We start from the raw sequence: 12,711 nt of genomic DNA on the forward strand, positions 1-12,711 counted from the left end.
TAGGTTAGGGATATGCAAGGAACAAGACATATAGAGGAACAGGTTAGATTTGTACTCAAGTAATATTACTGCAAGGTAATATTAGCTATGTGGTCCATAATAGCTAACAGATGCCATCAGAATTTAAAAGGGAGGATGCTCTTTTATAAGAGAAGGGTGTGATCAAGGATAACTTCATGGAAGAGACAGAATTTAGAAAAAAGAAGACTTAGGTGGGGGCCAGAGAAAGGTCAAGACATAGAATAGCATCAGTTAACATTCAGAAATGGGAAATGGTGACATGCAAATTGATGTCTCAGGTAAGATAAGTAATCCTGTTTTGACCAGATTGCTTAAACAAAGGAAGCTGACTGGCCACCAGTATACACGTTTCTGTGTCTGAACATTGCTGACCCGTCACGAGATAACTCATGTCCACACTCACATTAATTTAAGTAATTTTAAACACCTTGTTGACCACAGTAGCCAGCCACACGGGCAAGTTCTGGTTTGAAATAGCCAGTCAGCAATTAAGAGTAGATAAGTGAGAGATATGGCTAAAGAGGTATAGTTAGCACCATGTTGGGGAGGGTACTAGAAGCTAAGCTGAATCTATTTTGGGATTTTAAAAATTCCTGCCAAAAATCGTAATTCATTGTGAGATATATACATGTATATATATATATGTATACACACACACACACACACACACATATATAAATAAAATATATCTTTATTGATTTCAGAGAAAGGAAGGGAGAGGAAGAGAGAGAGAGAAACATCAATGATGAGTCATTGATCGGCTGCCTCCTGCACGCCTGCTGCTGGGGATCGAGCCCGAAACCCTGGGCATGTGCCCCGACTGGGAATCGAATCAAAATCTCCTGGATCCTAGGCCAATGCTCAGTGGCCAAGCCACACCTGACCAGGCCACTGTGATATATTTTAATGCAGTAGAAAGAAAACCTGTACTTAAAGGCATCACACAGCTGTAACTCGTCATCCGCTCCCGTAAACCAACCCCCACACCCCTCCCCAATATACTTCATCATTATAACATACCTATTTATACCATAATTTCCTGGAATCAAGATAAAGAGTAGATATTCAGACTTGAACTCTCAGCCTTACCTTTGGCGCCTTCTTTTCTCATGTTGCTGACATCTAGATGACTCTGTTGGGAAACACCAATGTCATGTGCAGATGATTGCTGCCGCCTGGGAGGCAATATTGCAAACTCTAATAGGAATATTTCTTGTCTCATCTCTTAAGTGATATTGTTATGATGGTATGAGTATTGCTACCTGGGAGGTAATATTGTAAACTGTAATAGGAGTATTTCTTGTCTCATCTCTTAAGTAATACTGTTATGATGGTAATTGGTTGTTTTGCCTGATCCCAGGGATCAGGAACCCTTCTAATTCCCAAATAGAAAGATATTTAGCCAATGTAAAAAATAGAATGTGTGATCACAATTCTTTTCCTCTCTTTAAATCATTGGTGGTTTTAATCAGACATGTGAGCTGTGCCTAGAGCTCTGGAATGTTAAAACTGGAAGGGGCCTTAGTCTGACCCCCATTTTAGTGGCACAAAAAGAGGTCCGGAAAGGTGAAGGAACCTGCCTCAGGAGACACAGCTAACTTTTTCTACACCCAGGACTAGGACACACATCTAGATTTCAGTGTTTTCCTCACTCACATCAAAAGTTACATCTTGTCAAATCTCATTAGCTTTAAATTAACTTAAAAAATAGAGCATCGGTAGCTTCTCATGGTATCATTATGCAGTAGGGTGTCTGAAGCACAGCACTATTGACATTGGACAAGACAATTCTTTGTTGTGGGGGCTGCCTGTGCATTGTAGCATGATTGCCGGCATCGCTGACCTCTACCCATTAGATGTCAGCATCACCACCCCCACTCCCTTGGTTGTGACAACCAAAAATGTCTCTAGACATTGTTGAATGAACCATGGGTGGGGAGGAGGGGGGAAGGAGAGGGGAGATGTTATCACTGGTTGTGACACCCTACACCCACCACCTTCCCCACCCCACATATACCTCTAGAATAATTCTTTCATAGCCTAAATCTGACCTAACCTAAGGGCCTCTTTCCAAGAATCTAATACCTGTAACCTGACAGCACAGGGCCTTCCCCAGGTGTTCTAGTTTCTTTGGCAGTAGGAATCTAGTTCACTCCCATCATTGGAATCTAGTTTTTCTGGGTTAGCCGTGGTCATAGGTCCTGTTCTCATCTACCCCATTCATTATTTCAGCATGCATCTGAGTGCCTACTACGTGCTAGATACTGGGCACTGGGCACACAGTCTCTGATCTTCAGTAGTCCAGTCTTTTGGGGGAGACAAATATGTAAATGAACACTTGTCAGCCTTATAATGAGTGTTAAGAGAGAGGTGTATGCAGGGTGCTGCACAATTGGGGAATATAATTCATTCACACTGAAGGTGGTCATAGGGTGGTGTGTCGGAGAAGGTGGCTGAAGGTGCCCGCTAAGCCATATCTTCAAGGACAAATCAGAATGAGCTAGGTAGAGAAAGGAAAAGGCTTGCAGATAGAGGGAGTAGTGCATCACAAAGCCAGGAGGGAGAAAACCCAGCTTCTGGCTATGGTATTAGCATAGGGTGAGAAATGAAGCTGGAGAGTAAGGCAGGGGCCAGGTCTTGAGGAGCCAATTATATCACATGCCAAGAAGTCTAGAATTGGTTTTTTAAAATTTATTTTTAAAATATATCTTTGTTGATCAAAGGGAGAGGGGGAGAGAGAGAGAGATAGAAGCATCAATGATGAGAGGGTCGTCATCAATTGGCTGCCTCCTGCACGACCCCAACTGGGGATCGAGCCCACAACCTGGGCATGTGCCCTGACCAGGAATTGAACCCAGATCTCCTGGATCCTAAGTCGATGCTCAACCGCTGAGCCAAGCCCGGCCACGCTAGAATTGGCCTTGAAGGTAACTAGAAGCCAGGGGAGAGTGCATCAAACTTGCAATTTAGAAAGATATGAAGTACAGAAAATGACAAATGTGGGAGATTCCAAGTAGGAGCACAGGACACCTCAAGAAAAACATCTGATGTACTGTCTAGTGAAAGAAAGAACAGTCGTGTGATTTCACTCTTGCAAATCCCAAAGTGGGAGGGATTCCTGTCCTAGAAGCATTGCCACAAACTGTACAGAGGGACAGCCCCCTCCTCCACCCAGGAATGTGGGCAGAGGAAACCTTTCACTGCCAAGGCAGGAAGAAAATCTTTCTCCTCTGGAACCTAAGACTTCACGGAGAGGCTGATTTCCCGATGGAAGTTCAAAATACTACATTTTTTCCCAGAAAGAAAAATGATAAATCTTGCTATTTTTAAAGATATCATTCAGCAAATTTATGGGTCAAAGGTGTCTTGCATGTGTGTGTATTTGCACACTGGCTGTTGAACATATCACTGTGTCTATGGGAATATGAATTTCAGATCGACTTTCAGAACACAATCCATGTGCAGCCGTGAACTGTGCATCCTATGCAGGGAATGTACAAGCACAAATGACAGCAGTAAAATGCACCAGACAAGTCGTGATTAGAACTCTTCCATCAAGAAGGGAATCTGGGGCAATTTAAGAGCCGTGCTGCTGATCACAGAAAATGCAAATTGCAGGGAGCTCTAGGTTGTTGTTTAGGCCCTGCCTGGGCTAAGGGAGTCTACATGCTGTCCTAGGGCCTGCCACCTAGCAGGAGCTCCACCAATGTTTGGAAAAGTCAAGTAGGTGCACTGCAGTGGATCTCCATACCCACATGCCTCCTGGTTAAATGAAACTTAGAAAAAAAAAAATGCTGGTTCATTGAGGCACTGAGATAGGGCGAGCAAGAAAGCAAGAAGAGACAGGCAGCATGGATTTGCCCTGGACAGTGAAGTGAGCTAGTGAGTTGCTGTATCTGTGCTCATGGGACAGAAACCCCTTCCTTTTGGGAGCAGAAGCTGATAGGCACATGAGGCGACTTTGATTAATTCACAATCATGTCAATAGAGGGGATCAATTTAAGTAAGTTAATGTGAGTTTCACGGACCTGTTACGTATTTGCTTTAAGAGCTGATTTGTAGCTAAAACATGGCGGCCTTCTTTACTCTGACTCACTCATTACCCAGAAGGCCCTAGCTTCCTAGAATTCTTCATAAAATCTCAATTGTTTTCATTAGCTGTCATCAAATCTAACTGAATCTTCTCTCAAAGGACCTCATTTTGTGTTTCACTATGGACCTGACCTATCTCTTTCTTGCCTCTCCCAGTTTCAACACACCTTGATAGCAGAGGGCAAATGTACCTTCTTAAAACAATGCTTTGGTTAAGCTCCTCCTCTTTTCAAAAACCCTCTCACTTCTCAGGTACCTGCAGAATAAAGTCCAAGCCTCTGGCCTGCCTTTAAGGCCCTGCAGAGTCCTCACCTATAAATTCCAACCGCCCCACACCACTTTTGTACACCAAGCAATATGATATCCTTAGTGTTTCCTGAATAGATTGTCTTCATTCCTCCACTGTGCTTGGCTCATTCCTCAGAAACCTGAAATCCTCAGTTCTTCCGTCTCTACCTTAAAAGCACATTTCTGAGTCTGGTCCCCACTCACTGAAGTAGAAGTCTGAGATCATTTCAACTCACACCCCCTCACTCCTCTCCATTCCTTGCATGGAATTATTCTATGCCCCTCTGTCCTCCATCAGCAATAGGGATGAATGGATGAATGACCCAAGGCCCTAGAAAGGTGCCTGGCACATCTTAGAAGCACAACAAATATCTGTTAATTTTGTTGAAGAAATTCAACAGACCGAATATTTGAAATTGTTAATTTAAGATTACCACCCACTTTCCCCCTTAGGCCAGGCACTTTCTTCCCCCTATGTGAGAAAAAGCATATAAATATTTTAAATTTGATAAAGTTAGGTTTGATATATAAAAAGCAGAACTTCCTCTTTAACCAAAGAAATAAGAACTCCCCCCCCCCCAACACTGAATTTCAGGTTACTTTAAAATAACCGACCTGGATTATTTCTTACTAAATAAAATGTTGCACCTTCTCTGCAGTTGCAAAGGTAGCCTTACCTCTAGCCAGCCAAGTCACCAACAGATTCTTCATGTGAGAAAAATGTTTTAAAAAATGGAGGTGTGAGCGTTAAACACCCACAGGCAGGAACAGAACAACAGGTGCTCTGTGCAAACACTAAACTCCCAAACCGACCTTCTGAGCGAGCCAAAAGCTTTTATCCAACATAATGTTCTTCAGCTGTTGTTTCAGGGGCTTTTCGATAACAAAATCCCCCCTCCCTTTGGCCTTTACGTTTTTCACCAACCACTTACTACCGAGTGCGTACCTGACTTATCTGGGCGCAATCTTTGTCGCACCCAGTCAGCTCGCTCAGCGACCAGCGCAACCACGTTTCCTTAAATCAGAGCCGGGTGGACTCTGCTCCTGAACTACATTACCCAGCGGAACCCGCGCCCTTCGCAGGAAGGACGTCTGCGCACAAGATACTCAGTTCCAAGTTTGGAGGTTTTAGCTGCCAGCCCTGGCCCATCATGTAGCTGCAGCACAGCCTTCCCTAACGTTGCAACTGGGGGAAAAATCACTTTCCAGTCTGTTTTGCAAGGTGTGCATTTCCATCTTGATTCCCTGAAAGTCCATCTGCTGCATCGGTCAAGAGAAACTCCACTTGCATGAAGATTGCACGCCTGCAGCTTGCATCTTTGTTGCAAAACTAGCTACAGAAGAGAAGCAAGGCAAAGTCTTTTGTGCTCCCCTCCCCCATCAAAGGAAAGGGGAAAATGTCTCAGTCGAAAGGTAAGAGGCTATTTGCATTAATTGCAAAAATGCAAAGGGTTGTGCATGCATTTATGAATGCATGGATGCAATTTTCGCCTAGCGATTGCATGTTTAAGTTTGAGGTTTTCCACAGCTCAGTTGCATTTCCTGTTTAGTATGTGTCTTTTTTTGCAGACACAGAGAGTTCCTGTAAGGCAGGGCTTGCAGTTCAGCTGTGCATTGACGTTATTTGCATTCTTCTGCTAGGATTACTGAGCTCTTTTTGCCTTTTGCACAGTCAGGAGAGATAGAGCAGGTTGGTAGCGTCTAAACGTGCAAGGCTTTATATAATTATAAAATTCTTTGGTATGCACGCATATTATAAGTAATTTTCTGTGCAACAGAAATACAAACTTTTAAAAAGTCTGTGGTTGAAGATGAAAGGTAAAACTTGAGTTAAACTAGTAGGAAATTAATGTAATCTTATATTCCTTTGGGAATGAGCCGTTGCTGTGCCAGTATTTAGCTAAATTTCCATTGATACGCTTTGAACATTAAGCAACTTTTGATTTTTAAAGGAAGTAAAGGTGAAGTGTGCATAATAGCATATTACAAAAAAAAAAAAAACAAAAACAGACAAGAAGTCTTTCTCTTCCGAGATTTTGCACTTTACACTAATTGCTTATTGGCTCACAGTATTTAGAAACAGCGATGATGTTTTATGCCTTCCCATTTGGGAGATGCGTTGCATCTCGGTGGGGAAAATACTGGGCGAAAGCTGTACTTTGAAGCATTACACCAGCGTGGAGGGACTGTCCTGTTTCATTAACAACCATAATGAAATCTTTTAAGTGTAATTGCATAAATTTAGTCAGCTATAATAAGTCAGACGTTCAGGGTTATGGGTTTTTTTAAATGTTTTTTTCTTTTTCTAATTTTTTTTTTTTTTTTTTACACAGTTGTATTTTGGAGGCTTAATGTCATGCTGGGGAGGGGATTAAAAAAATAAAATTCCTGACATCAGAGAGCTGAGGGGTTGCTGTCAGGTGCACTAGGACCCTAAGTCACTTGTTTCGGAAGAAATCCTTTACCATAGAGAAAGCATATGCCATGTGAGAATGTATGCATTGAAGAAGTGAGTTAAGCACCAGGTGAGTTAGGCTACTTGGGACACTATGTAAGTAAGTATGCAGTGTAAATAATGCAGGGTAAGATCTGGTGAAATTAAAGTGTCTCATAAGCTTTCTGCCACGTTTTTTGGGAGTAGTTGCACCACTTTTTAATTCTGCTGGATAGAAATCATACATGTTAGCCCAAGAAGAAAGTGATATGTATTCTCAAAAGTTTGAGGTAGGGCTCTGCTTTTCTTTGAGTATTAGGGGAGGGTGAAAATACAAAAAGCTGAGAGCTGAAGAACCTAAGAATTGGCATTATGAGGTGCAGAGGTTCCTTAATATAGGGGAAATTTACAATCTCTTAATCAAGCAGAGAAGTAACAGATTAGAGGGGGCATTCCATGCTTTGATGTACTAAAGAGATGGCATCTAGTTAGTTTGTATTTGATATATATTCACTCATTCAGTTCAGTTTAATATCTGTATAAATATATTATGACATATATGTGTATGTCTCTGTGTGAATAATTATAATTATTATAATATAATATAATATAATATAATATAATATAATAATATAATATAATATAATATAATAAATATAATATATAATATAAATCCCCTCAACTGAGCAGGATTTGGGTGCAAACAAAAACATTTAAAATGTAGTCATTTGCATCAAGGAACTTACCAGTGGTTCATAAAAGAAAGCAGGTATTGCTGAAAGAAAGCAAGTCATTATAATACAAGATAATTGCATAGATAGCAAAGAGAAAATGGACAAAGTTGGAGTTTAAAGATAAAAGTGATGTCTCTGGGAGATAGTCAAGAAGGTTTCAAACGAGGGAGGTGGTGTTAGTCACAATCTTATCTTAGGATCTTAGGGTCTAAACTAAATCAGGTTCCTATTTGCATTTTTTGGGCCCACTCCTAAGGTATAGTTCCCTCCTTAGTAGAGCAGGTTTTTGAGTTGGGAAGCTAAACGAGATATTAGCATGGTATGCTTCCATTATGGGTATGCCCATAATAAATCAGGTAGTTTTCTTAATTGGGTCCCCTTTGGAAGGTGCATCTGGTGTGAATATGGGGTTCCTGCCCAAAAGGATGAAATGATTGATAGAAAGGAATATCTGATCATTTCAGAAATGGCAAAGGAGCCTTGGCATGGACTTGAAACGTGAAACTGGCCTAATTCAGCTACAGTATTCTCAAATGGCCAAGACATTTATTTATTTTTTTTGCAGTACCAAACTTCTTTGTAATACTAGAACCAAATGAAATGGGAGGAAAAGTGAAAGGTGGATACAACCTCTTAGCCCTGAAGAATTTAACAACATGTTGAATTCAAGGACCTTTCCGAACCTTCTAGATCACTATAATTCGGTTTTACAGACCTCTAATTTAAGGCACAGCACAGGCAAAAGAATTACAGACTCCCTGGGTTGCTTCTCTTCAGCCTTACCAACAGTGAGATTCCGAGAAAGAATTTCTTAAAAAGAAATTTTGTTTTCCACTGTTGTAACTTTAGGTGGTATGCTTTTCAGCTTGTTTATATTAGCTGTCTGGGGTTGAGCTGGCATTTGTCAGATATTAAAGTGGTAGAATGCCTTTTGAGGAAATCTGAAATGTAAGTTAACAGGAAGGGCACCCAGAAAGTGCAGGAATTCCTGCACTTTACAGGAAGACAGGCTACAGGAAAAATGTGTCATCTACATTACCCGGGAGAGAAAAACTGTTGTTATCAGCTCTAATGATCAGAGGGAGGGTGGGAGGAGGGGAGGGTGGTGTGGTGGTCAGGCATCTCCTGGTTCACCTGAAAATAGACAAAAAGTTTGCCCCTGTTCAAATGCACTCTCCCTCACTCCTCCCTCCATCTGCCTTTTAAAATTATTAGTTTATCTTAGTTTATGATAGTAAATATTAGATATTCACCTTTTAAAATAATTTTAAAATAAATAAAGTTCACCTTTTAAAAAATATAGTAATAGGTCAGTCGTGACCTGAGAAACGCGTGTAAGGCATAATCCAGAAGCACGTGGGAGAGTAATAGGCGTGGATTTAACCCTAAGTGGGTTCTTTGCTTTTGTAATTCCTTTCGCCCTGGGAAATGAGATGTGTGAATTTCTCATTCCGTGTAAATGCCTTTGTTAGGTTGTACCCGCGGACTTGTCATGCTTCGCCTGTAATCTGAGCCGGTATGTTTTATAACCTCATCTATCTCAGGACACACAATCAGAATAGGTGCCTGGGGTTTCCTGAGCTTGTTTTGTATTGGTGTGGTGCTCAGCCCTTTCCAGCAAGCTGCAGGTCAGCTGCAGGAGCTCGCAGGGGGTCTCTGGTGCTCAGTGTAATGCTGGGGGAAATGGTTAAGATTCTCATCCTTTGTTTTTCTCAGATTAGTTTTATTGTTACCACTTTTCGGTGTTTTAAAATCTGGAAGATCTATAAGGAATATTTTTAAAACTTAAAAAATGCACAAATAATACTTGTTCATTATAGAAATATTCGAAAATATAGGAAAGGAAAATAAGAATCACCAGTTATGGCAGTGTACATTTTGGCCTATATCCTGGACTTTTTTTCTATATGTATATGAATGAATCCAAAGTATGTATAAAATTAATGTATATTTAGTTACCTTTGTTTTAGTTTACTTCTCAATATACTGTGAAGTATTTCCAAGTTAATCTGTTTCAACATTCATAATATCCAATTCTATTGTATTTATTTAAATAGAACTTTAGTGTTTATGAACTTATTAAAAATAGAGGTATAATTAACATACAGAATTATATTAGATTCAAGGTTTACAACATGATTCGATATTTATATATATTGTGAAATGACCACAAGTCTAGTTAACGTCTAGCGCCATATATTAGTTACAGATTTTTTTGTGTGTAATGAGAACTTTTAAGATTTACTTTCTTAGCAACTTTCTTATATGCAATACAGTATTATTAACTATAGTCACTATGCTGTACATTCCACCCCCATGACTTATTTATGTCATAACTGCAAGTGTGTATCTTTTGACCACTTTCACCCAATTTGCCCTCCCCGACCTATGGCAACCACCAATCTGTTCTGTGCATCTATGAGCTTGATTTTTTTTGCTTTTTAGATTTCACATGTGAGTGAGATCATATTTGTCTTTCTCTGTCTAACTTATTTCACTTAGCCTAGTACCCTCAAGTTCTATCCATGTTCTTGCAAATGGCAAGATTTTATTCTTTTTTATGGCTGAATAATATTCCATTGTGTATATATATCACATATTTTTATCCATTCATCTGTCGAAGGGCACTTTGATTGTTTGCATATCTTGGCTTTTGTAAATAATGCTGCAATGAACATGGAGATGCTATTAACTTTCAGCATTATGAGTATTACCGTGATGATGTTATTGTGCATAGTATGCCTTTAGGCTAAATTGCTGTGGTTATCCAATTCTTCCCCCTCTCCATTTTCTTCTCCATCTTAAATAGCTTTTGAAGTTATTGTAAAATGATATATTCTTGCTTAAAATAAATTCAAACCAAAGAGAAATTCATAATAAGACAATAAGAATCACTCAGTCACATCACCCAGAGCTAATTACTGTTAACATTTTGGTGACTGTCTCTTGCATTTGCACATACGTACAAATATACATACATACGTATGGAAGCTCTTTTACACACTATATATGACATTTTGCAACTTGCTTTATACTCTACCATGTATCCTGGACATCTTTACATATTTGTACACATATAGTTACCTCATTCTTTTTAACAGTTGCTTATTTTAACTTGTAAAAATGTAGTCATTGAATCAATCTCCATTTGGATTTTCACATAGTTTCAATTTTTTTTTTTTTTTTTTTACAGCTGTAAACAAAATTGCAAAGAGTGCCTTGAACAAGTATCTTTGCACATTTGCCCTATTATCTCTTTAAGATGCTTTCCTAGAAGTGGAAGTGGTAGGTCAAAGGGCGTGCATGGGTATATTGCCAAATTGCCCTCCAGGGAGCTAATAACACATTCTATTCCCACCAGTAATGTTTGGAAGCGTCCATTCTGTTCCTTTAAATCATGGTAAATATTGCCCAATAAATTGCTCTCTAGAAAGGTTATACCTACTTTTCTTTATCCTAGTAGAATAATTAAAAAAAACCTCTACCACCCTGGCCAGGTGGCTCAGTTGGAGCATTGTCCTTCACACCAAAAGGCTGTGGGTTCAATTCCTGGTCAGGGCACATACCTAGGTTTTGGGTTTGATCCCTGGTTGGGGCACATACCGAAGACAACCAATCATTGTTCTTTCTCACATTGATGTTTCTGTCTCCCTCCCTCTCTCTCTCTTTCTCTCTACCCTCCTCCCCCCTTCCTACCTCCTTTCCACTCTCTCTAAAAATCAATGGAAAAATATCCTCTGGTGAGGATTAACACACACACACAACCCAATTCATTTAAAGGTGTTAATACTTTACTTTCATTCACATTTCTTAGTATTTAAGAAGTTTAATTTCCCCCTTTTTTGACATAGTTTCATAGATTTGAAACTTTTTTCTCATGAAATGTGTCTTTAAAATTTTAAATTGGGGAATCAAATCATTTTCCAAGTTAAGCCAGAACATTCCAAAATTGCAAAGCTTAAGTAATCATGGGTTGAAAGATGGGTTCTATGCATTTAAACAATTTAATTCCCTGGCAAGTTCTAATTTTAATTTTAACCAACATGTCTTATGTCAACATCACGTATTTTATAAGCTCATTTTGTTATACTGTCTACAGCTATCGAGACCTGTAAGAAAAGAATAAGGGAAAATGTAATGATCTGATTAAAATCCCAGCCTGAGAAATAACTTACTTCTGAACATTTCTGCATTTTTTGTAAATAATTCTTACACAGCATGTGATTGTGTTATGTGCATTGTTGCAGAATAATTTATTTTATTTTTTTAGCTTCATGTGCAATGTCTCATCATAAAGGGTGGTTTCCTTTAGTATACTAGGTTTGTTAGAAGACTAGGATCAACTTTGATGACTTCACCAGTTAAAGAAGTCAGGCACACTTAACATGTTCTTAACCTAGCTTTCCTTAGTAGATGTGCCCACTTATGCATCATGCTGTAAGTGATAGAATCTAGAGCTATGAACGAAGTTATCTTAGTCCAACCATATCTTTTAACAAATGAGCAGACAGATGCCTTGGAAGTAAGTGCTTTGCCAGAGGTAGAACTTGTGTCTCTTGATCTTCTGTCCCAAAATTCCTTTCAGTAAACCACACACAAACACTAGTCATCCACATTTGCAAAACATTTTTTTCCCTTTATCTTCTTTCGTATACTTCACGTTTTTTGTTTTGTTTGCTTTTGTGGGGAGCAGATTGGCAAGGGGGTTGATGGTACAATCAGTGGGGGTTCTTTTTCTGTGCCCAAGAAATGGTGATATATGGATGAATCATAGGGGTGGGGTTTCTTACCAGTTCTCTGCCAAAGGATATTTTGCAAACGCTCTCATTGTAATTCTCATGCCTACACTATACAATTGCAAGTTTTAACCACTGAGATCCATGTTTGCCTCTTGGGGACAATCTCTGAAAGCCCCTGCCCGGTAGGTAGCTAACATTTATTCTAATACATCTTTGCCTCTCCATGTTTTAGTACTGTGCTTATAAATAGTAGGTGCTCAATAAGTGTCTGACAATGAAAGTATTTTTTCATTAGTGGGGACCGCTATCATTTCCCCCCACCTTTCATAAAAGGTTTAGGGTAACTAAATTACAATGTAATTTTCTTCCTGTGCTTGTTTGCCTTAATATTCCCACTATATCT

The 12,711-nt window shown here is 39.5% G+C and overlaps 1 protein-coding gene across 1 annotated transcript in view; it reads left to right on the forward strand.

The window, feature by feature from the left end:
* Nucleotides 1-5,522: 5,522 nt before the first annotated feature.
* Nucleotides 5,523-12,711, forward strand: part of MAP2K6 (mitogen-activated protein kinase kinase 6) — a 94,264-nt gene continuing 87,075 nt past the window's right edge. The window contains exon 1 of the mRNA XM_016201472.2: nucleotides 5,523-5,814. Within this exon, the coding sequence (XP_016056958.1) occupies nucleotides 5,799-5,814 (16 nt within the window). The 5' untranslated portion in view covers nucleotides 5,523-5,798. The remainder of the gene's footprint in view (nucleotides 5,815-12,711) is intronic.

This window comes from Miniopterus natalensis, chromosome 17, assembly GCF_054644295.1.
Source record: "Miniopterus natalensis isolate mMinNat1 chromosome 17, mMinNat1.hap1, whole genome shotgun sequence".
Classification (NCBI taxonomy): Eukaryota; Metazoa; Chordata; class Mammalia; order Chiroptera; family Miniopteridae; genus Miniopterus; species Miniopterus natalensis.